At 35.0% G+C, this 25632-nt stretch overlaps 1 protein-coding gene across 2 annotated transcripts in view; it reads right to left on the bottom strand.

The window, feature by feature from the left end:
• Positions 1-25632, bottom strand: part of CCDC171 (coiled-coil domain containing 171) — a 425369-nt gene that overhangs the window by 172571 nt on the left and 227166 nt on the right. For both annotated transcript variants that reach the window (XM_011990859.1, XM_011990858.1), the window contains 3 exons: positions 21297-21523; positions 20305-20487; positions 14687-14872 (listed from right to left, as the gene is read on the bottom strand). In XM_011990859.1, coding sequence (XP_011846249.1) covers positions 14687-14872; positions 20305-20487; positions 21297-21523 — 596 coding nt within the window. The remainder of the gene's footprint in view (positions 1-14686; positions 14873-20304; positions 20488-21296; positions 21524-25632) is intronic.

The raw sequence follows: 25632 nt of genomic DNA, 5'->3' as shown, positions 1-25632 counted from the left end.
ACCTCTTATACCACATACAAAAATCAACTCAAGATGGATTAAAGACTTAAATATAAAAACCAAAACTATTAAAAAACAAAACAAAACAAAACAAAACAAAAAAAAGACAGAAAAAAGAAAACTAGGCAATACTATTCAGGACACAAGCACAGGCAAAGATTTCATGACAAAAACACCAAAAGCAATTGCAACAAAAGCAAAATTAACAAATGGGATCTAACCAAACTAAAGAGCTTCTGCACAGCAGAAGAAACGATCGATGGAGTAAACAGACAACCTAAGAATGGGAGAAATTTTTGCAATTCTATGCATCTGACAAAGGTCTAATATCCAGCATTTATAAGGAACTTAAATTTACAAAACAAACAAACAACCCTGTTAAAACGTGGGCAAAGGACATGAACAGACACTTCTCAAAAGAAGGCATTCATGAGGCAAACAAACATATGAAAAAAAGCTCAACATCACTGATCGTTAGAGAAACGCAAATCAAAACAACAATGAGATACCATCTCATACCAGTCAGAGTGGCTATTACTAAAAACTCAAAAAACAACCAATGCTGGTAAGGTTGTTGAGAAAAAGGAACGTTTTTATACTGTTGGTGGGAGTGTAAATTAGTTTGACCATGTGGAAGACAGTATGGCGATTCTTCAAAGACCAAGAACAAGAAATACCATTTAACCTAGCAGTCTCATTACTGGGTATATACCCAAAGGAATATAAATTGTTCCATTATAAAGGCACATGCATGCATATGTTCACTGCAGCACTATTTACAATAGCAAAGACATGGAATCAACCCAAATGCCTATCAGTGACAGACTGGATAAAGAAAATGTCAAACATATATACCATGGAATATACCATGCAGCCAAAAAAAGGAATGGGATCACATTCTTTGCAGGGACATGGAAGGAGCTGGAGGCCATTATCCTTAGCAAACTAATACAGGAACAGAAAACCAAATACTACACGTTCTCACTTTTAAGTGGCAGCTAAACAAGAACACATGGTCACTCAGTGGGGAACAATACATACTGTGATCTATCAGAGGGTGCAGGTTGGGAGGAGGGAGAGGATCAGGAAGGACAGCTAATGGAGGCAGGGCTTAATACCTGGGTGATAGGATGATCTGTACAGCAAACCACCATGGCACACATTTACGTAGGTAACAAATCTGCACATTGTGTACCTGTACCCCTAAACTTAAAAGTTGAAAATAAAAAATTAATTAAAATTTAAAAATAAAACAAATAAATAAAGTTCAATGAACCTCCAGTAGGAAAAACACAAAGAAACCACACCAACATTTGTCATAATCAAACTTCCAGAAACCAGTAATAAAAAGGAAACCTTACCAAAATCAGACAAAGACACATCAAAAAAAGAAAACTGCAGACCAATATTTATTATGAATATTGAGGCAAAAATCCTCAACAGAATATTAGCAAACCAAATTCAACATTTAAAAAGATCATTCAACATGACCAAGTGGGATTTATCCCAGGGATACGAGGATGGTTCAACACATGCAAATAAATGTGATACACCATATAAACAGAATTAAGGATAAAAACCATATAATCATTTCAATTGATGCTGAAAGAAGCATTTGATAAAATTCAACATCCTTTCATGATTTTAAAAAACCCTCAAAAAATGGGGATATAAGGAACATACATCAACATAATAAAAGCCATATATGATAGACCCACAGCTAGTATCATACTGAATAAGGAGAAAACTGAAACCCTTTCCTCTAAGATCTGAACATGGCAAGGATGCCTACTTTCACCACTGTTACATGACACAGTACTGGAAGTCCTAGTTCGAGCAATCAAACAAGAGAAAGAAATAAAGGGCCTCCAAATTAGAAAGGAAAAAGTCAAATTATCTTTGTTTGCAGATTATATTATCTTATATTTGGAAAAACCTAGGAACTCCACCAAAAAACTATTAGAACCGATAAACAAATTCACTAAAGCTGCAGGATACAAAATCAGCATTCAAAATTCAGTAGCATTTCCATATGCCAAAAGTAAACAATCTGAAAAAACAATAAAAAAGTAATCCCATTTATCATAGCCACAAATAAAATAAAATAAAATGCCTAGGAATTAACTTAACCAAATAAGTTAATGATCTCCACAATGAAAACTATAAAACAATGATGGAAAGAATGGAAAATGGTACAAAACAAAAAAGGAAAGATATTCCATGTTCATGGATTGAAAGAATTAATATTGTTAAAATATCCATACTACCCAAAGGAATCTACAAATCCAATGCAATCCCTATAAAAATACCAATAACATTCTTTATGCAAATAGAAAAAATAATCCTAAAATTTACATGGAACCACAAAAGACCCAGAATAGCCAAACCTATCCTGAGCAAAAAGAACAAAACTGGAGGAATCCTATTACCTGCCCTCATATTATACTACCGAATTTACAGTAACCAAAACAGCATGGTACTGGCATAAAAACAGACACATAGACCAATGGAATGAATACAGAGCCCGGAAACAAATCCACACACCTACAGTGAATTCACTTTTGACAAAGGTGCTAAGAACATAAACTTGGGAACAGATAATTTCTTCAATAAATGGTGTTGGGAAAACTGAATATCCATATGCAGAAGAATGAAACTAGAACCTTATCTCTTGTCATATACAAAAATAAAACCACAATGGATTAAAGACTTAAATCTAACACCTCCAACTATAAAACTACTACAAGAAAACACTGGGGAAACTCTCTAGGAAATTGGTCTGGGCAAAAAATTCTTAAGTAATATCCCACAAGCACAGATAACCAAAGAAAAAATAGACAAATGGGACCACATCAAGTTAAAAAGCTTCCGCACAGCAAAAGAAACAATCAACAAAGTGAAGACACAACCCACTGAAAGGGAGAAAATATTTGTAAACTACCCATCTGACTAGGGATTAATAACCAGAAAACACAAGGAACTCAAACAACTCTACAGGAAAAAAATTTAATAATCTGATTTTAAAATGGGCAAAAGATGTAAATTGTCACTTTTTAAAAGAAGACATACAGATAGCAAACAAATTTGAAAAGGTGCTCAAAATCACTGATCATCAGAGAAATGCAAATCAAAACTGCAATGAGGTATCATCTTACTCCAGTTAAAATGGCTTTTATCCAAAAGACAGGGAGTAACAAATGGATGTACAAGGGAAAAAAAGGAACCCTTGTACGTTGTTGGTGGGAATGTAAATTAGTACAACCACTATGGAGAACAGTTTGGAGGCACCTCAAAAAACTAAAAATAGAGCTACCATATGATCCAGCAATCCCATTGCTGGGTATATGCCCAAAAGAAGGGAAATCGGTGTATTAAAGAGATATCTGCACTCCCACATTTGTCACAGCTCTGTTCACAAATAGCCAAGATTTGGAAGCAACCTAAGTGGCCATCAACAGATAAAGAAAACGTGGTACTTATACACAATAGAGTATTATACAGCCATAAAAAATAATAAGATCTTGTAATTTGCAACAACAAAGATGGAACTGGAGGTCATTATGTTGAGTTAAATAAGCCAGGCACAGAAAGACAAACATTGCATGTTCTCACTTATTTGGAGGAGCTAAAAATCCAAACAATTGAACTCATGGAGATAGATAGTAGAAGGATGGCTACCAGAGGCAGAGAAGAGTAGTGGGGATGTGTGGGAAGGTCGGGATGGTTAATGGGTACAAAAAAACAGACAGAAAGACTGAATAAGACCTAGTATTTGATGGCACAACAGGTGGCTACAGTCAGTAATAATTTAATTATACATTTAAAAATAACTAAAAGAGTATAACTGGATTGTTTGCAACACAAAGGATAAATGGTTGCAGGGATGGATACCCCATTTACCATGATATGATTATTACACATTGAAGGTTTGTATAAAAATATCTCATGTACCCCATAAATATATATATACCCTATTATGTTCCCACAAACATTAAAAATTAAAATTTGTAAAGAAAACCTTTACAAAACGTGAGAGGAAAAAAAGGCACATTACACACAGACAAACAAAAGTAAAATGAACACATATTTCTTGTCAGAAACAATGCAAACCAGAAGAAAAGGGAACAACATATTTAAAGTGCTAAAAGAAACTGTCAACATAGACATCTATACTGAACACCTTTCAAAAATAAAGACAAGTATCACAAGAAATGTTCAAGGGAGTTCCTCAAGCAGAAGGAAAATCACACTAGATGGAAACAAGGGTCTTTATAAAGGAAATGTGCATCAAAATGGTATATATATGGGCAATGATGAAAGATAATTGTTTTCTTATTTTTCAATTTCTTTAAAATCTAATTTTCTATTAAAAGTTGAAATGATAACAATATAGTATGGAGTTTATAATACATGTAAAATTGAAATCTATGACAACAACACAAAGAGAATGAAAGAGAAGAAATGGAAGTACAGTGCTGTAAGATTTTTGTATTATACATAAAGTAGTATATTATTTTTAAATAGACTGTGATACGTGAAAGAGATATAAACACTACAGCAGCCCCAAAAATAAAAAAGAGAAATACCTAATAAGCCAATAGCAGAGACTTTATAAAGTTCTAAAAAATATTCAATACCTGTAAAAACTACATAGTAAATATTTCAGGCATTGTGAGCCACGTGGTCACTGTTGCAACTACTTAAAACTACCACTGTAGTAAGAAAGCAGCCACAGACAATATTTTAATAAACGGGCATAGTAGCATTTCAATAAAACTTTATATATGGACAGTGGGCTACATTTGACCTGTGGGTCACATTTTGCTGATTCCTGATCTAATAGGCTAATCCCTTAACTAGAAAAAGAAGGGCTAAAGTAACCTAAAATGTGACAGATTGTTAAGTATAGCAAACCACCATGGCAAATGTATACCGATGTAACAAACGTGCATGTTCTGCACATGTATCCCAGAACTTAAAGTAAAATTTTAAAAACTAAAAAAAAAAAAAAAAAAGGAAATAATAAAAATAACAGAATATTATAAAAAATAGAATAAGTTAGCAAAGCCAAAGCTTATTTTTTTAAAATGAACAACAAAATTAATAAACTCCTAACTAAAGAGAAAATATGAATTACCAGTATGAGGACTGAAAGAGGAATTATCACAACAGATCCGACAAGAATTAAAAATATAATAATGGAGTATTATAAAGCCTGTATCAATAAACTTAATGTCTTACAAGAAAATGACAATCTGATTCTAAAACTTGTACGGAAATTCAATGGATCTAAATAGCAAATACAGTTTCAAAAAAAGAGCAAAGTTAAAGGACTTACAGCACCTTGAAAATATGAATTCCAAGGCATCCTATAAAGATAAAGCAATTAAAACATTGTGGAATTAACGTAAAGGAAGACATATAGATCAATGAAACAGAAACAGAGTCCAGTAATAAAGAAACAAACACACACATATACACACACAGAGGATTTAATACAGGGGCCAAGGTAATTCAATAGAAAAAGGATCATATTTTTTAAATAGCACAGGAACAATTTAAGATTTATTTGGAAAAAAATAAACTTTAACCCTTACACCACACCATGTATAAAAATTAACTCATATAATTGTCAAAAAGGTAAAATCTTTTTCACATCATAGTAGCAAACATTTTTTAGATGAAACAGAAAAAGCATCAACTACAACAATAAAAGTTAGAATACGGATATTTCACCAAAATGTAAAACTCTTATTTGAAAGATACGGTTAAGAAAACAAAAAAGCAAACCAAAGAATGAAAGAAAATATTATTAATATATATCTGAAAAAAGAATCTATATATAGAATATAGAAAGAATTTTTACAATTGAATAAAACAAACAACGCAAAGTTTAAAATATTAAATGTTGGCCAAGCACAGTGGCTCATGCCTATATTCCCGGCACTTTGGGAGGCTGAGGCAGGTGGATTGCTTGAGCCCAGGAGTTTGAGATCAGCCTGGGCAACATAGAGAAACTCCGTCTCTACAAAAACTACAAACACTAGCTGGCATGGTGGCATGCGCCTGTAGTCCTAGCTACTTGAGAAGCTGAGATGGGAGGATTAGTTGAGCCCAGGAGGCAGAAGTTGCAGCGAGCCATGATAGCGCCACTGCACTCCAGCTTGGGTGACAAAGGGAGACCTTGTCTCAAAAAAATCAATCAATCAATCAAATATCAAATGGTTTGAACAGATATTTTACAAAGAACATATATGAATAAGTACACTAAAAGATAATTAACATAATTAATCATCAGGTAAATGCAAATTAAATGCAAAAACCATACCATATACACCCATTACAACAGATAAACAGTGCCAAGTATTCACCAGGATGTGAAGCAAATGGAACTTTCATACACTGCTGACGGAAATGTAAAATCATGCAGCCAATTCTGAAAAAGACTTTGGCAGTTTCTTAAAAACTCACACTTACTATACAACCTCAGCACACCTCTGGATGCTTGCTGGTCACCCACTGGTTTCTCCCTTAGCACTGATGTTTGAGACTGCTATATGGAATCTGTAGGCTCTCCTATAGGCTGTAGGCTGTACTTGCCAGGTCTCCTTTGGCCCATCTTGCACCCTGTCAATGCTCCTCCCCAACCCCAGGGCTGAGGAGGGAGCTCAGACCACTGTGCACTCCACAAATGTGCCCATTGCCTGAGGACATACTTGCCAGGTCTGACTTGGCCCACCTTGCACTCCGCCTCCCCAACCCCAGGGCTGAGGAGGGAGCTCAGACTGCTGTAGTGGTAGTTACACAATGTATACATTTGTCAAAAGGCACTGAGCTCTATATATTTAAAGTGTACATATTGTTATAATTATACCTCATTGAAGTTATTTTGAATTAAGTAATTACTCTTAGGATCTAATTGTTATTCTTCTCTAAGTAATCCTTTTACTCCCATAACTTTAAAGACTTTCTCTTGTCTTAGTTATTCTGTCCTCTCATTACTATGTTTATAGGTGCTTATGGTACTCTACTTTCATTCTTTTATTAAATATTTCATTCTCTTTTTCTTTCCTCTTAATTTCTTATTATCCATCATTTTGTCCCTCTGGAGAACATTATGTATTATTTCCTCAGCTTTCTTCCAATTTGCTAATATATTTCATCAACGTCTACTCAATGTTCACTGAGTTAATAATCTCCATGACTGTATTTTCATGTCTTATCTTATAACTTCTATTCATACCTTATCTCTTAGAACGCTCAAAAAAACCCTTAAGGTATCCGTTTAGCTGATTTCAATGCTTCTAGTATTTCTACCACCTAAAGTGTAAATATTCTCAATTGATGTGCAATTCATTTTTGCGTGATTAGTAATATTGAATCCTATTATCAAATATTGAATTTTTCATAACAGTCTTGAGTGTATTCTTTGAAATGCAGAAACATCCCTACTGAACATTTTCACGTTCCCTTCTACAAGGTCACACTGGTGACTGGACTGTACTATTTTAAAGATTAAATCTCAACTAAACAGTACTTGGATCATGAAGGTGTAAACTAAGGCCCTGTATTTATGTGTAGCACAGGCCTGTGTTCCAGTTTCCTTAGTAACTTTTCCTATCCACAGCCCTGAGTAGATGTCAAATTCTCATGCAGCTGCTAGGCAGAGATTTTCTCATCCACATTTCACAGTAGGGCAGCCCTTCCAGATGCCTAGTTTTACATAGGTGAATCTTTCCTATTCTCTGAGGCTTAAAGCCTAGATTTCCCTAATGTAATTATTATCAACTCTGGCCTCTAGCTAGGTTTGCACACTCCAATGAGCTAATTAGACTTCAGCTCCTTCTCATCATCTGGTGTTGAGTCCTCATCATTTGCTGTTTTGGTCCTCTTTATTTCTAGAACTTGAATATTTTGCTCTCTTTAAGCTTGGCTATAACCCAAAATGCATTTGTTATATTTTTTCTAGTTTCCACTTGCTAGGGTTTGAATGTGTTTGCCGAAGTTCATGTGTTAAAATCTTAATCTCCAATGCAACAGCGCTGAGAGGTGAGACCTTTAAGAGGTGATTAGGTCATCAGGGCTCTGCCATCATAAATGAATTAATACAGTTATTGTGGGAGTGAGTTAGTTATAAATTAACCCATGAAATAGGGTTTCTTATAACATGATGGGTTTGGCCCCCTTCCCTACTTCCTTCCCCTAGAGTGTGCAAGCACTCTCTTGCCCTTCTGCCTTCTGCCATAGCATGACAGATAAAGAAGGTCCTCACCAGATGCCAGTACCTTGATATTGGTGCCAGCCTCCAGAACCTTGAGAAATAGATTTCTACTGTTATTTAATTACTCCATCTGTGCTATTCTGTCATAGTAGCACAAAATGCACTAAGACACCGCTTCCTGTGTTTGGAGTGGGAAGAGAAGTCCTTTCATGTCAGCAAAATTCTGATTTCAAGAAAGTGATAATGACAGTAGGAGAAAGATAAATTACAAGACAATTCCAATTAAGACTATAGATCGAAAAGTCTCACGTGAAAAATTAAGAAATTGGGTGCAGCAATGTATTTTTAAAAAATCATTACAGCTACATTGGGTTTATTTCAGGAATACAAGGCTGGTTTAACATTAGAATACTAAAATATAACCCAGGCATCAGCAAACTTCTGATACGAAATATTTTAGGCTTTGTGTACCACATGCCATCTGTATCACATGTTGTTCTGTGGTTTTATTTTTTATACTCCCTTAAAAATGTAAAAACCACTCTTAGCTCACAGGCTGTACAAACACAAATCACAGTTTGCTATTACCTGATATAATACAACATGCCAACAGAATAAGTGAGAAAAGTCATATGATTATCTAAATAGATGCATAAAATGTATTTCATAATATCCAACATCCATTCATGATTTTTTTTGGGGGGGGAGTAGGGTCGGGGGACAGAGTCTCACTCTGTCACCCAGCTGGAGTGCAATGGCACCATCTTAGCTCACTGCAACCTCTGCCTCCCGGGTTCAAGTGATTTTCCTGCCTCAGTCTCCCGAGTAGCTGGGATTACAGGTGCCCGCCACCACGCCTAATTTTTGTATTTTAATAGAGATGGGGTTTCACCACGTTGGCCAGGCTGGTTTTGAAGTCCTGATCTCAGGTGATCTGCCCACCTCAGCCTCCCAAAGTGCTGGGATTACAGGAGTGAGCCACTGTGCCCGGTCCATGATTTTTAAATTATGCATAATATAGGAAGATAACTTCCCTAACCCAACAAGGATTATCAACTAAAAACCTACATCAAATTTCTTCTTAATGAAGAAATCTTAGAAAGATTGTCTTTAAGACTGGAAACAAGATAAGGATGCCTACCACCTCTACCTCCACCCAACACTTTATCCTAGCCAGTAAAGCAGCAGAAAAAAAAAAAAAAAAACCTAAAAGGATAAGGTTTGAAAACAAAAAACAAAACTATCACTATCAGATTAATATTACTGTCTATGCCCTAGACAGTATAGATAAAGCACTAGAAATGACAAGAGAGTTTAGCAATGCGGCTGCATGTAAGATTAATATTATCTGTCACGCCTGTAATCCCAGCACTTTGGGAGGCCAAGGCAGGCGGATCACGAGGTCAGGAGATCGAGACCATCCTGGCCAATATGGTGAAACACCGTCTCTACTAAAAATACAAAATTAGCCAGGTGTGGCGCACACCTGTAGTCCAAGCTACTTGGGAGGCTGCAGCAGAAGAATCACTTGAACCTGGAAGGTAGAGCTTGCAGTGAGCTGAGATCCGGCCACTGCACTCCAGCCTGGGAAGAGAGTGAGACTCTGTCTCAAACAAACAAACAAAAAAGATTAATATATGTCCATCTATTCATGTGTCAGTTACTTCATTGATCTTACTCTTTGGGGGCTTCTGAAGGAAATAGATTAGGCAAGCGTTTATCCAGATAGACTTTTGCCTTAGCTTTTGCCTAGAACAATGGAATACTACTGATTATCCCTTTCAGGTTATTAAGCAATTTCTTAATGTGGGAGCTTTAGGTTCAAGCTCCTATCTGCAGGTGGAACCCAAAGCTTAGTCTCCTATTTCCAGGATGAATATTGGTATAGGTTGAGCATCCCTTATGTAAACTGCTCAGGACCAGAAGTATTTTAGATTTTGAATATTTTTGCATTTTGGAATGTTTGCATTATTTATATACTTACTGGTTGAACATCCCAAATCTGATAACCTGAAATCCAAAATGCTCCAATGAGCATTTACTTTGAGTGTCATGTCAGTGCTCAAAAAGTTTGATTTTAGAGCATTTTGGATTTTGGATTTTCAAATTAGGGATGCTCAACCTGTATTTGCCTCCAGGACAAACCTAGCATCTACTCAGTGTTAACTTTGATTTCCACATACTGACGTTTGAAAATATTGTTGTTTATTTTTGTCCTTGGAGATTTCCTTTACTCCTTAATACACTGCATTTATTGCAGGGAATGTCTAATCCAAGATTTAGCTGTATTAAAACAAAAGGCCATTCTGAGGATCCAGTCTAAAGTATTATTTATAAAAACTATTACATATAAAGGAATGATTTAGGCTGGGCACAGTGGCTCACACCTGTAATCCCAGCATTTTGGGAGGCCAAGACAAGGGGATCGCTTGAACCCAGGAGTTTGAGACCAGGACTGGGCAACACAGGGAGTTTCCATCTCTACAAAAAAAATTTTTTTAATTAGCTGGGTGTGGTGGCATGTGCCTGTAGACCCAGCTTCTTGGTAGGGTGAGGCAGGAGAATTACTTAAGCCTGGGAGGTCGTGGCCTGTGCAACAGAGTGAGGCCCTGTCTTTTTAAAAAAAAAAAAAAAAAAAGATATGATTTAAAACAAAATTCCCAAAATGTTAGGTGATTGCTTTCAGATTATAAATCACAGATAATTTGTTTTTTCTTCTGTATCCACATCTTCTACTCATGATCTTCGTTTTTAAAAAGAAACAATATACTTTGTTTTTTAAAAGAAGTTATGCACACAACATATTTTTAAAAACTATTTTTTAAAGCATTACTGAAAACACAACAGAATATTTAACAAGCATACACTTGCTTTTCAAATAGAATCTTAATTCATTCTCATAAACATCCTATAACTTAAGTATCATTATCCTTATTTCTGCAGAAGAGGAAACTGAGGCTCAGAAGGTTAAGTAATTTGCCCAAGCAACAGAGCTGGGATTTGAATTCAGGAATACTTGTTCCAAGGCCAGTGCTTTTTCCATTGAACCATGTTGCCTCCCACAAGAGAGCATTTTCACATTACCGCCTGCTAGTTCTAATTAAGAGATAGTAATTAAACAATTCTCCACTCCTGACAACAATATTTAAGCTACTGGCAATTTAAAAAAATTAACATGAACATCTCTTTATCTGCTGGAAGATATTATAGCTAAACACAAACTGTAACAGAGAAAAAGACTTCAATATGACACAGATGCATTTCCAAAGCACGGTTCATTACATTATCTATTAATAGGACATGAAGCATAAAAATGTTGTTTAATGACCAATATACTTATAAAAGTTTTCAACTCAACTAATAATAAAAGAAATACAAATTAAAGTAACAAGGACATATCTATCAAATTGTCAAAAATGTTTTAAATAGTAACAGCCAGGTAGGCCCAAAGGTGCAATTCTCATATATCTTAGGAGAGAATGTAATCAGTAGAGACTTGCTGTAGGCCAACTGATAATATGTACATTATTTGAATGTATGTGGTTTCTGACCTAGTAATTCCTCATCTAGGAATTCATCCTGATGAAATAATCACAGATATTTGCATAACATTTAGATACCAGGTTGTTCATCTTAATACTTATAATAGCAAAAGGAGGCGGAGAAGCGGAAGAGAAAAAAAGGAAGAAGAGGAGGGAAAGGAGTGAGAGAAGGAAGAAGAAGAGTTGGAGGAGAAGGAGGAGGAAGAAACTGGGATAAATCCAAATCTATAATATCAAATTAGGTTAATAAATTACGTACAGTACATTGAAGTGATTACTAGAAGTCACGAGTGGGGATGGTCAAATGTTAATCAAAGGGTACAAAGTTTCAGCTAGACAAGAGGAATCAATTTTGGTGATCTATTGTACAGCAAGGTAAGTATACTTAATAACAATAATGTATATCTCAAAATGGTAAAAAAAAAAAAAAAAAACAGAAAGTGGATATTAGATGTTCTCACCACAAAGAAATGATAAGTATGTGAAAAGATGAATGTTAGCCTGATTTGAACATTCCACAATGCGTACATATAGCAAAACATCAAAATATACCCTAAATGTATGCAATTATTTGTCAGTTAAAAATAAAAAGAAAAAATATACATCCAAAAGAATTCAACCAGCCATGAACTGATGATACTGTCACACGTGTCCATATAGAAGACCACCTAAACAGGCTTTGTGTAAGCAACAAGTCTGTTTATTCACTTGGGTGCAAGTGATTTGAGTCTGAAAAGAGAGTCAGCGAAGGGAGATAGGAGAGCAGCAGCTTTGTAGGAGTCAGGCAGGCAGTGGAAAGTTACAGTTAGAGGTGGTTATCTGTTGTCAGCAGGGGAGGGGGTCACAAGGTGCATGGTGGCGAGATCATGAGATCCATTGTCCTGGAGAAGAACGTCATGATTGATCAGTTAGGGTAGGGCAGGAACAAGTCATAATGGTGGAATGTCGTAAGGTGGGTTAGCAGTTAAGGCAGGAACTGGCTGTTTCACTTCTTTTGTGGTTTTTTGGCTGCTCCAGAATTCTTGGCTCCTACAGGCCATCGGGACGTATGTGTGCAGGTCACAGGGGTTACAATGGCTGAGCTTCAGCTCAAAGGCCTGACAAATACCACTATACTTACTAGCATAGAAAGAAATCCTTGACATGGTGTTTGAAGAAAGTAAGTAAAAAACAATATGTATAATAGTATGATTGTATTTTTATTAACCTATATTCAGTTATATTTCTATATTTGTAAAACATAAAGTCTGGAATATATATATCAAAATGTTGATGCTGGATATATCAGGTGATATGATTTGAGATTATTTTAATTTTTCTTCATCTATATTCTTATTTTTCCACAATATTTATTACTTGTGTAAAAAAAAGTGAAAAAAAAATTCACAGTCATATCAGTTGGTAAGCAAGAATGCTCACAATCTATTACTAAGTAATACAAGTAAGTTTCAAAACAGTATATAAGTATGTTCTCATTTATGTAAGAAAAATAATCTGTATTAGGTTGAGCCATTTGAAATTGCTGGCATTTGTCTAGTTTTCACTTGTAAAAACAGCAATTTCAAATTGTTCAATTTAATACATATATTTGGAAAAATATACTCTAAAATACTAATACCATCCTGGTCATTTTTTCCTCTTCTTAAAGGACATCTATATTTTCCTCTTTAAATTCATGTGTATTTTCTTGCTTTCGATTTCAAATTTTTCTAATTTTTCTGAAAACTAAATCCCAGTTTCAACATTTACAGGATACCCTGGGCAAGTTTATTGGAGTCCCTAAATTTAAACAAAAAATATATATATATATCAAAATCATAACAATAGTACCTACCTCACAGAGGTAGTTTAAAATGAATAACTCATGTAGTGACAGTAACACCAAGCCTGGCAAATGGACGCTGGAACATATGATGTGGTGGTTAGGAAGATGGATGGAAATCTGACTCCCTAGATCCATTACTTACTAAGAAATGTGTAAGTTATGTCACCTCTCTGCATCTGTTTTCTCATCTATAAAACAGGAATAATCGCATACAGTTTGTGTGATGAGTACAGAAGTGTTTTAAAGTAGTTAGCATAGTGCCTGAAAAACAGGAAGTTAACAATAAATTTTGGCTATTTTATCATTGATCATAATAGTATTACTAAGATATCAGAAAAAATAGATATATTTGTATAAGTTAATACCAACACTGAGTTGATTAATTGTATTAAGTAGGATATCCTATATAGAGGCTATATCGCTGTTGTTTTCCCTGGATTTAGTTCCATTCCAACGTATATAATCTCACTAGTGATAAATCCACAAGTTTTATAATCAAAAACCAGAATTCTATTATACTTTGTAGGCAACATTTCCAGAAAGTACTATAGTCCTAAATCCATTAATGAAATTTTCTCAACTTTTAAATGATAGCTTCTCTTTTTCCTTTGAAATACCTTTACCACAAATATATGACAGACAGAACTCTTTCTAACTAAACCTCCCTCCTCCCCAAATATGTACTTATATAAGAATCAGACCCAGACCAAAACCTTCCAGAATCCAAAAGATGTGTGGAGTTTCCAAAGTCCATTGGGTACAAAACAAGAAAAGGAAAACTCTAAAGAGAGGAAGAAATAAGGAAGATAAAAGAAAGAAAACATTTACTGTTAATTTTACTGTTAATAATAATTGTTATTATTACTGGAAAAGATCTTCACTTTGTTTTCAACTAACAAGTAAAGCCTACTTTTACCTTCTCAATACATGTGAATGCAGGCTTGTAACTGAGGTCTTAGAACCATGTTTCATTCTATCCTCATAGAATAAAATTTCACATCTTGGGATCTATTCCTATTCAGGAGATATCATAATTCCCTCTAAGATCCACGCATAGATAAAATATTCCTTTATGCAAATATCCCTTTATTCTCTTACCTTAACAGCTTCTCCAAGAGTTTGGTTTTTGTCAGCTTCCTCACTGGAGTGTAATTCAAGTCTATAATTCAATTCCTGTAGTTGTTGTGCCTGTTCATTCAATAGCATTTGTGCCTGCTGTTCCCGAAGTAATGCATTATTTAGTTCTTCACATGCACTTTCAAACTTCTCATGGGTGATCAATTTCTGTAAAAAGTGGGAGGGGGGAGAATCAGTTATAAAGCTAACTGCATTGTTATTATTTCGTCTTCAAAACTAAAGGAATATAATACAAACATTTCTAGGCATTTGATACATTAAAAAAATACAATTAGCTTTTCTTAATTGCATAAGTCAAGATAAAAATACTACTGTGATTTTTGCAGCACAATAGCCATACTTAGTTTTCATTTTCAGTGAAATAAAATCTTAGAAAACTCATTTGAAATTCCAAATAAATCCATCATGCTCAGTTTAAGTTTTCATACATGAACACTTTATTTATAAAGATTATGATTGTGGGAATTAAAACCTTTAACAACTTCCTTGGCTTTTAACTGATCACCTAAAAGTTTGTGTTCAGTGTATGTTATTATTCAGGTCTCCCCAGTCAAATGTCTTCTCCTAGGCAGGTCTTACATGTCTACACCTCTCCAACTCCCACTCACACTTTTATACCATCTTGTTTTATTTTCTTCACAGCCACTGTCATTATCTAAATTCACCTCACTTTTTTTATTGCCTGTCCACACCCTGCCACCAACCACATATATAAAGGTGTAGCTCCACAAAGCAGGGACTTCATTTAGCTTTTCATCCAACCGAGAAGAGTGCCTGGCACTCAGTGAGTGTTCAATATTTGTTGTATGAAAGAATATTCATATATAAACATCTGCCAACAAAATCCACGCCACAATACACAACATGGTTTTTACAATATAGTGCCTGCTTTGGAGGGCACAGTACTCTGCTCTGGAATAACTAATGACAGTTCTAGATAGGGATGTAGAATCCAGGGCAAGACAAGTTTATATTATCTCCTGTTCAAAACATTTAAACAAATGAAACTTAGATACAACAAACAACAGAGACATAGTGAAGTGTAAAAAAGAGGAAGGTTTCACAAAAGGTAGATAACTGAGAAATATATATGGAAAACTCAAGGGAACTATTCAGGCTACTTAAATACACAAGGTATACATGTATCTATTTAAAATTTCTAACTTTCCCATTGTAAAAAAGGATTTGAGGTGTATTAATACCATTCGCCACAAATATAAAGCAGGTTGATTTGAAATTTCAAAAAATTTGGGAGGAAAAAGCAGGAAAAACATCCTTTTGATTCTAAGCATCTAGTAATTATTGTAACTGAATATAGACTTTGTCTTTTATTTTTCTGACAAATAAGACAAAAATAGAAATGTGCATAGTCACAGTTTCCTCGTGGGTCAACAACAGCAAGCATGCAGTTCATATAAAGAGAAAGACTTTTGCTGAAACTAAGTTTTAGGATAAATCAATTACATGGGTCCTTCTATATTATAATACACAAGCACTCAGTTTTATTTTGGCAGCAGGTACCTTGCCTGCCACTTCCATGAAGCAACTGTCTTTTAAAACTCTTATTTCTCTTTTTAAGGGTGCATTTCTCAACAATTTAAGAGTGCATTTCTCAACACTGAAGAAATTTCAAAAGCCAATAGTGTAGCATAAAAACAGATGTCTGATGATTTACCTAAGTTAATATAAACTAATGAGAATGATCACAAGGCACAGAGGAAAGTTGCCTCATTTTCAAAGAGTCACCTAGTAAAAGGTGTATCTAATATGTCACTGATACTTGTATAGTGCTAGGATTGTACAGAACATTCAACTTTTTACTCCCTGTTAAACAGCTGCCGAACTCTCCACATTGTGCTATTACAACCAAACCCTCAGCTTTCAAAACATCAAATCTAACAGTCTCCTCTCAGCACTCCAGTTCTATTTCTAGTTATTAACATCCCTCTATGCGCTGGGTCTTGTGAACATATATTTTTGTATCTCTTCTATCTTTAATGTATTGTGTTGTTTTAAATCACCACTCCTTGCCATGAGACCATTCTGTCCTTTTCAATTCACTTGACCATCAAGTGAATAAGATCTTTCCATCAACATCCCCACCACTTTGCAGGACTTCCCTGTTTAACAGAATGTATGTTCCCTTCACAATCCTCCAAAATTTCCTCTTTACCTAAAAACTCAGGTAATTTTAGCCTCTTCCTTGTCCATCCATCCCTCCCAGAGACTGGCTCAATTCTGTTTATTCCTCTGTAAAGTAAATAAAATCAAGCAAGCATAGCAATGCAGAATAAGAAAGAGATGGTGTGTGAAAGCAAGTGTAAGGAGCTAATAAACAAACAAAGATCATGAGACTGGGGAAGTTAGCTGTTAAAAAACAACTGTCAGTAGATGGACATAGTATTCTAAAACCGTTAAGGTACTAAATAGCTTTTGGTGAGCAGGATGTTTCCCTTTATAATTTTAGACCAACTATAAAGAAGCTATTTTATTCTCTCCAATATACTTTGTCTGAAATCAGTGAGAGACAAATGGTTGCAGGCACTCTCTCCAATTTTCTTAGAGGAAAATAGCATCTTTTTTTCATTTTTTATGTTTTTAATAAAACAACCCTTTATTAACACACCTAGGTATCAACATTAACCACTATCATGAAGTGGATAAAAGCATGCGTTTTAGAGCCACATGAACTAAGTTCAAATTCTGTCATTTCCATTAATAACTATACGACTTCAGGCAAGTTACTTAGTTTCTACATGCTCCAAAATCCTCATCCAAAAATTAGAAACAATAATATTATATATTATAATAATATAATAGTATGTGAGATAATTATAAGGACCAAATGAGTCAATGCCTGTAACGTGCTTAGGGTCAGTGTCTGATACATGGTCAATATGATCACTAAATGTTAGAAACTGTTACATACTTCATAACTTATAATTGTAGGACAATATCTAAAAATTAAGTACTGGCCGGGTATGGTTCACGTCTGTAATCCCAGCACTTTGGCAGGCTGAGGCGGGGAGATAACCTGAGGTCAGGAGTATGAGACCAGCCTGGCCAAGATGGTGAAACCCCATCTCTACTAAAAATACAAAAAAATTAGCTGGGCGTGGTGGTGGGCACCTGTAATGCCAACTCCTGCTGAGGCAGGAGAATTCCTTGAACCTGGGAGGCGGAGGCTGCAGTGAGCTGAGATCGCACCATTGCACTCCGGCCTGCGCAACAGAGCGAGACTCCATCTCAAAAAATAAAATAAGGCAAAATAAAGTAAAAATTAAGTACCTCTTCCCTCAATTATTATCCTATTTTTATGCCTACACTTCAAAGGAAGCAATTCACACTAAGCACTTCCTCAAACACACTCCTAATTACTGCAAGCCAGTTATTCAAAAAAAGCCCTTACAAGAGGATTCTGTCACCTTCCACCAACCTTCCCTCAAACTCTAATCTTCTCTCTAGATTCTAGAAATTAAGTCCTGACTACTTCTAAACTAACCAAAGATAAGATGCAAACTCATTTTCTTAATACTTAACTATGGACTAGGAAATCAAATTGTGTAGAATATTTAGAATTCTTCATACATATTCCAGGGAGAAACATATGTAACGAATTTTCCAATTTTTACAAAAGCCATTATATATAATTATATATATTTATATATAAATATAAATACAGTTGACTATATTCTAAATCTCAAATTGCATAAATGACTGTGTCCATTTTGGTAGACTACCTCAATATCCCAAATTTAGCTGTTTATATGATACAGAAGCAAATCAAATGGAAGGAGAGACACGCTTCAAAAGAATTCGTTTTTTAAAAGTATAAACATCTCTTTATTATTTAAGTTAAATGGCAAAAAATGGAAAAAATCACATATCTCTGAAAACGGAAATACTCAAATTTTGATACATCCACACGACACACTAGTATTCACTTAACTGAAATGAAATTAATAATAAATGACAAAGGAAAATGATTACAGTACTTTCAGTGCATACATGTATACATATATTTATATGTCAGGATGCAAACTGTATTACAAAATTATTCCAAACTACAATTGTGCATAAAGGCATGCATAGGCACATATATACATAAGAAATGTGGAGAACAAAATGCATCCACATTTCAATAGTGATTGATTATGGGTGGTAAGATGAAAATGACTTTAACTTTCCTCTTTTTTAAAATAAATATTATATATTTTTTTGTAGAGATGGGGTCTCACTATCTCTTGAATTCCTGGCCTCCAGTAACCTTCCCACCTTGGCCTCCCAAAGCACTGGGATTATAATAGGAATGAGCCATCATACCCAGTCTAAACTTCCTTCTTAATACTTTCTTGTATTTTACTTATGGTTGTCCTCTACAACTTTTATAATTAGAAAAAAAAGTTGAAGCAGCTCAGCTCATAAATTCTCCTTCTTTGAGCAAAAAAACTAAGAGAAGGAAAAATTATGGTGTCTTGAGACATTTACTGAAAAGAAACCTATGGCTTAAGAGTATTTCATGATTCCTTGACCTGCCTAATTCATAGGAACTCTTTGCCCTTAGAAGGTGTATCTACTTGAAATAATAATTAACACTAGCACAATTATATTATCATAGGATTGATAACTAAACTACTATACCTGCTGCTGCCTCTGTTACTGCAAATGTTAAAACTGTAAATTCCAAATTAACCAAAAGATAAACTTAAAAGCACATTTAAACTGAAGTTACAGTAGCTGTTTTAAGTTGTATACAGTCTTGAAGTTTCAGGGTAATCTTTTAACTCTATGTTCCCATATCCACATTAAAAACAGCAATGTTAGTAAGTATCCCAACTGCAAACAGAATATGTAGATGTCTGCATTATATTGTGCTTCACATACTTAGACATTTTGTTCTTGATCTAATGGTATTTGGCATACGGCCTTGCTTTTTCAGCTATTTTCTGCTTTTTAAAATAATACATATATGTCATTGATGGACGTTAGATAAACTGAACATTTCTTTGGAAAAGCAATTTGATTTCATACTAGTCTAATTTACTTAAAATATTCAATATAAGAAGGGAAGAGGCCAGGCACGGTGGCTCACACCTGTAATTCCAGCACTTTGGGAGGCCAACGTGGGTGGATCAGCTGAGGTCAGGAGTTCGAGACCTCCCTGGCCAACATGGAGAAACTCCATCTCTACTAAAAACACAAAAATTAGCCAGGCGTGGTGGCAGCCACCTGTAATCCCAGCTGCTTGGGAGGCTGAGGCAGGAGAATCACTTAAACCCGGGAGGCAGAGGTTGCAGTGAGCTGAGATAGCACCACTGCACTCCAGCCTGGGCAACAGAGTGAGACTCCATCTCAAAAAAAAAAAAGAAGAGAGGAAATCTCTCTCCCCACTCCCCCGCCTGCCACCAACATCAGCAATTAGAGGCATTTTAAAAGGGAAGTTTTCTGAAGAAAAAGAAATGTTATTAATAGGGTTTTGAATTATTTGACAAAACAAACGTAAGTTAAGGAAAAAAGGATATAGAGATAAAGAAATAGATATCACCAAAGCAATAGTTTCCTAAATGATATATACTTACAGATTGCTTAAATTCATGTAATTGCATTTGCAGACCCTGGGCTTTGTCAAGCTCCTTTTTCATTTCATTCACACTTCGTTTGAATTCTGTGACCTCCAAGCGTAGTGAGCGGCGCTCCACTTCTGCAGCATGCAGTCTTTGTGTAAATCCAAATATTTGCTTCTGCAACGACGCTGTGCTTTTCTGTTGTTAAACAAGAGTAATTTCATAAACAGTAACTACAGATTTACTAACAATAGCAATGACCATTTTACTAAATTAAATGTAACTCAGATCATCCAAAAACCAGTGCCAGTTATTATAGAAACGTAGAGGTGAAAACTTTATTTTTTATGTGACCAACAATTTGACTTACGAAAAATGAACATCTGAAGAAAAGAAATAATCTAGATAGCTAAAAATGAAATTGACAGCTGTTTAGGTCTCACACAATTCTGTCGCAGTGCATTTATAGAAAACAGTAAATTTAGCACTAATGTCATGCCTCTTTTTCTTTTTTTTTTTTTTTGTAAGACAGTCTCACTCTGTAGGCCAGGCTGGAGTGCAGTGGCAGAATCTCATCTCACTATAACCTCCATCTCCCGAGTTCAAGTGATTCTCGTTCCTCAGTCTCCCGAGTAGCTGAGATTAGAGGTACAAGGCACACACCACCACCCCCGGCTCATTTTTGTATTTTTGGTAGAGAAGGGGTTTCACCATGTTGGCCAGGCTGGTCTTGAACCCCTGACCTCAGGTGATCCACCCACCTTGGCCTCCCAAAGTACTGGGATTACAGGCATCAGCCACCACACCTGGCCCATGATTTTTGTGTTTTGATATTTTGGACACTTATTTGGAAGTACTTTTATTTACCGTATTAAAAATTTTACATGAACTATAAAGAAAATCCAGATACATTCATGTACAACTAATAATTTAAACTACAAATTAGGCTAATTCAAAATCATACCTACAAGTTTTTAGGTTACTACTAAATGAAAGTGTATACATACCATAATGGGCACATGGCCACGCAAACCATATTTCAGGGCCAGTGTGTTTACTTTATGAAGTCCATGGGCCAGCCTCTGAACCAGGGAATCTTTTTCTACATATGTAATACTCCTGCTACTGTGCAGAGGTATACATTCCATTACCAGACTAATTTTATCCATGAGTTTTGCAAAAGAATTCTTGGCTGCACCTATGAGTAAATGTCCACAAATTCTGGAATTTGGATCTTCGAAGAAAAAGGAAAAAAAAGGCACAAAAATGTGAATTGTCTCTTGTTCGTTTCACAACACTGCTGATCACATAATGAAAATATTTTTTAATTATATAATTCCCATTCACCTGTAGTAATTCATTCAAAAAGTTCCTTCCCACATTATTTTCACTATGAAAAAAAGGAATTCAGAGAATACCTCACCTACTAAAGAATACATCAAAAAAAAAAATCTGCATGTATTTACAGTATGCCATTCACATGGAATAGTGATGAATAAAAATTCATCACTCTTTTCTTTGTTTTAAAACCTAACATAAATCCATTTTCTATTTACAACTACCGAAGCTTGTTACCTTCAAGCCATACTATTTATATTCTCAGACAAGAAAATATAATTTGCCTTATTCCAAGGCAATTAAAATTTTACAACTACATTTACTTATTTCCCCACAGGATTTTGGTAATCATCCTTCTCATATAATGGACTTAAGGTTCCAGCATATCCAACATGGCCTGCTCACTGCTAGATTCATCAGGTCTGTAATTAATAATTGTGTTTAATGTTGATAAACAAAATTGTCAGTGCTCTTTCTACTAATTGGTGTTCCAGATAATGGTTAACAGGTTTATTTATGCCTTAATAAAGTCGTGTAATTTAGTTTTCCCTCTGTTAGGTAGGTCTTAATCTGTCATTACTTGTCTTATGATACTATCCATGTAAAATGACAAGCACAAAAAGATTATTTAAATTCATAGTATAACATTCTACATTTTTAACAGCCTCTGCTGTTGGTGTTAATTTAAATCTTGTCTTTACATCATAAGCACAAAAAGCAAATTTAGCTAGTCTTACCAAATTAAAAATGTTTTATCCTTATAAGAATACATACAATTCAACACTGAAGAGCAACACTGACTGAGAAGCTAATCAACCAATGGTTTTCTACGGTATAAAGAACTGTCTCATGGAGACATTGTTCTAAAATTTGAGCTTCATTCTACTTATTTTATTCCTTAATATTTAAAGACAAATTTTGAAATCTACATAGCAGTCAGAATTTGAAAATGATCTTGCCTAGGAGTTATACATAAATTGGAAATAAAGTGAATAAAAGCATAATATCCTCCAGGTAAAATTTATTTCTATCAGTTATTGATGCATCAACTTCTAGGAATATAAATATAAGGCAATATAAGTTTAATTCTATACACCACTCATTATAAACATACTCTGTGACAGTCCCACGGACAAAAGACAAAGTATAATGAAAATACACAGTCCTTTTGTTAACGATCATATTCCTTAAATAAATAATGGATGAAAAAGAATTAAGTAGCTTTATATGGCAATCAACATATAATACAGAACACTGAGTTAAAGGAATTTACTAAAGTACTATATGAATTAAATAGGTCACTGTTGAATGAAAGAACAGTAAAATTTATTTTGTCTATAATATTCAACATAATACATCATTTCAACACCTAATATATATATGTATTCCCTGTTTCTCCAACTATCTTGCAATTATTTATCTGTGCCTTTTTTCATCTTAATGAACTCTTTTTATCTTCACTGTGCTAGCCCAGCATACATGGGTATTTTTTACATGTTTGTTAAATTATATTTCTTTTTATGTCCATAGCTACTGCAACAATGCTAAACACAAGAATACCAAGAGAAACTAATGTTACTTATGATATGTCAAAGGTTCTTGTTTTTAAATAAACAATATAAAAGTTCATTATTTCAGAAAATTTCAGGATACAAAATAATTTTTTTGACAGATAAAGAGCCTTTAAAAGCAAAAATCAATTGTAATTAAATTTTAATAAATAGGCCGGTCACAGTGGCTCACGCCTGTAATCCCAGCACTTTGGGAGGCTGAGGCGGGTGGATCACAAGGTCAGAAGATCGAGATCATCCTGGCTAACACAGTGAAACTCTGTCTCTACTAAAAATACAAAAAATTAGCCGGGCATAGTGGCACGTGCCTGTAATCCCTTCTGTACTGTATAATGTGAAGCTACTCAGGAGGCGGGGGCAGGAGAATCGCTTGAACTCGAGAGGGCAACAGAGCAAGACTCTGTCTCAAAAAAGTAATAAATAAATAGATAAACAAACAAACAAGGTTTTTTAGTTTGTCACAGAAATATTTGTGTAGACACTGATCTGAAGGGTGATACTAAATGACAATATAATTCTGCAATGCATTCTTCTAAATTTTTAAGAAGCAAAAGTCATATGGTCTAAGTTCCTAACTGCTGACTCTCAATGAATTACAGTAAGAGCACTAAATAATTTATGCTATAAAAAGAAGTGTTATTACAATATAGTTCACATTATACAGTACAGAAGGCAATTTTTTTTATTTCAATAGGTTTTGGAGGAACAGGTGGTGTTTGGTTATATGAACAAATATTTTAGTGGTGATTTCCGAAATTTTGGTGCACCCATCACCCAAGCAGCGTACACTGTACCCAATGTGTAGTCTTTTATCCCTCATCACCCCTCACTCTTTCCCGAGTCCCCAAAGTACAATGTATCATTCTTACGCCTTTGCATCATCATAGCTTAGCTCCCACATATGAGTGAGAATATACCATGTTTGGTTTTCCATTCCTGAGTTACTTCACTTAGAATAATGGTCTCCAATTCCATCCAGTCTGCTACAAGTGCCATTATTTTGTTCCTTTTTGTGGCTGAGTAGTATTCCATGGTATTTAGATACCAATTTTCTTTATCCACTTGTTGATTGATAGGTATCTGAGCTGGTTGGCAATTTTTGCAACTGCAAATTGTGCTGCTATAAACATGCGTGTGCAAGTATCTTTTTTGTACAATGACTTATTTTCCTCTGAGTAGATACCTAGTAGTGAGATTGCTGGATCAAACCACAGATTTACTTTTAGTTCTTTAATGAATCTCCACACTGTTTTCCATAGTGGTTGTACTAGTTTACATTCCCACAGTGTAAAGTGTTCCCTTTTCACTGCATCCATGTCAACATCTATTATTTTTTATTTTTTTTATTATGGTCATTCTTGCAGGAGTGAGGCGGTATGGCATTGTGATTTTGATTTACATTTCCCCCATCTTAGTGATGTTGAGCATTTTCCATCTGCTTATTGGCTATTTGTATATCTTTTGAGAATTGTCTATTCATATCCTTAGCCTGCTTTCTGATGACTTTTTTCTTTTTTTTTTTCTTTTTTTTTTTTTTTTAGACAGAGTCTCGCTCTGTCACCCAGGCTGGAGTGCAATGATGTGATCTTGGCTCACTGCAATCTATGCCACCTGGGTTCAAGTGATTCTCTCACTTCAGTCTCCCGAGTAACTGGGGTTATAGGTGCCCACCACCACACCCAGCTAATTTTTATATTTTTAGTACAGACGGGGTTTCACCACATTGACCAGACTGGCCTTGAAATCCTGACCTCAAGTGATCCACCTACCTCAGCCTCTCAAAGTGCTGGGATTACAGGTGTGAGCCACTGCACCTGGCCTAATGAGATTATTTTGTTCTTGCTGATTTGTTTCAGTTCTTTGTAGATTCTGGATATTAGTCCTTTGTCGGATGTACAGACTGTGAAGATTTTTCTCCCACTCTGTGGGATGTCTGCTAACTCCGCTGTTCATTTCTTTGGCTGTGCAGGAGTTTTTAGTTTAATTATGCCCCCTCTATTTATCTTAGTTTTTGTTGCACTTGCTTTTGGGTCAGAGTGCAATTAATTCTATATTAAATAAATGAAGAAACAAAACAATCCTCTAGTGATACAGTTGTAAAATTATTTGTATAATAATACAGAAATAAGAGGAAAAAAATAAAGTCACTAAAGTTCCTCATGTGTGCTTGTCTAGACTGTTGTAAATGTTTGGCTTGTTACATTTAACAAATTCTTATGTTAAATACTTTTGTTAATCACTTTCTTCTCATTTAATAAAATGTGTCTTTAATGAAAGAAGCGAACCCTATATTCTGAAATTACTTTTTCCAATAGAAGGGGAAAAAACGTACATCTAGGGCTAAAATCTTCAAAACAAATTCATAAAGAATTGTTTCGACTGGTAGTTCTAAATCTGTGGGCTGTAGATCTTGATGAGGTGGGGAAGGAAGGAC

Source organism: Mandrillus leucophaeus, unplaced genomic scaffold (assembly GCF_000951045.1).
Source record: "Mandrillus leucophaeus isolate KB7577 unplaced genomic scaffold, Mleu.le_1.0 Scaffold384, whole genome shotgun sequence".
Taxonomy (NCBI): domain Eukaryota; kingdom Metazoa; phylum Chordata; class Mammalia; order Primates; family Cercopithecidae; genus Mandrillus; species Mandrillus leucophaeus.
This window is presented reverse-complemented; position numbering and strand designations above follow the sequence as displayed.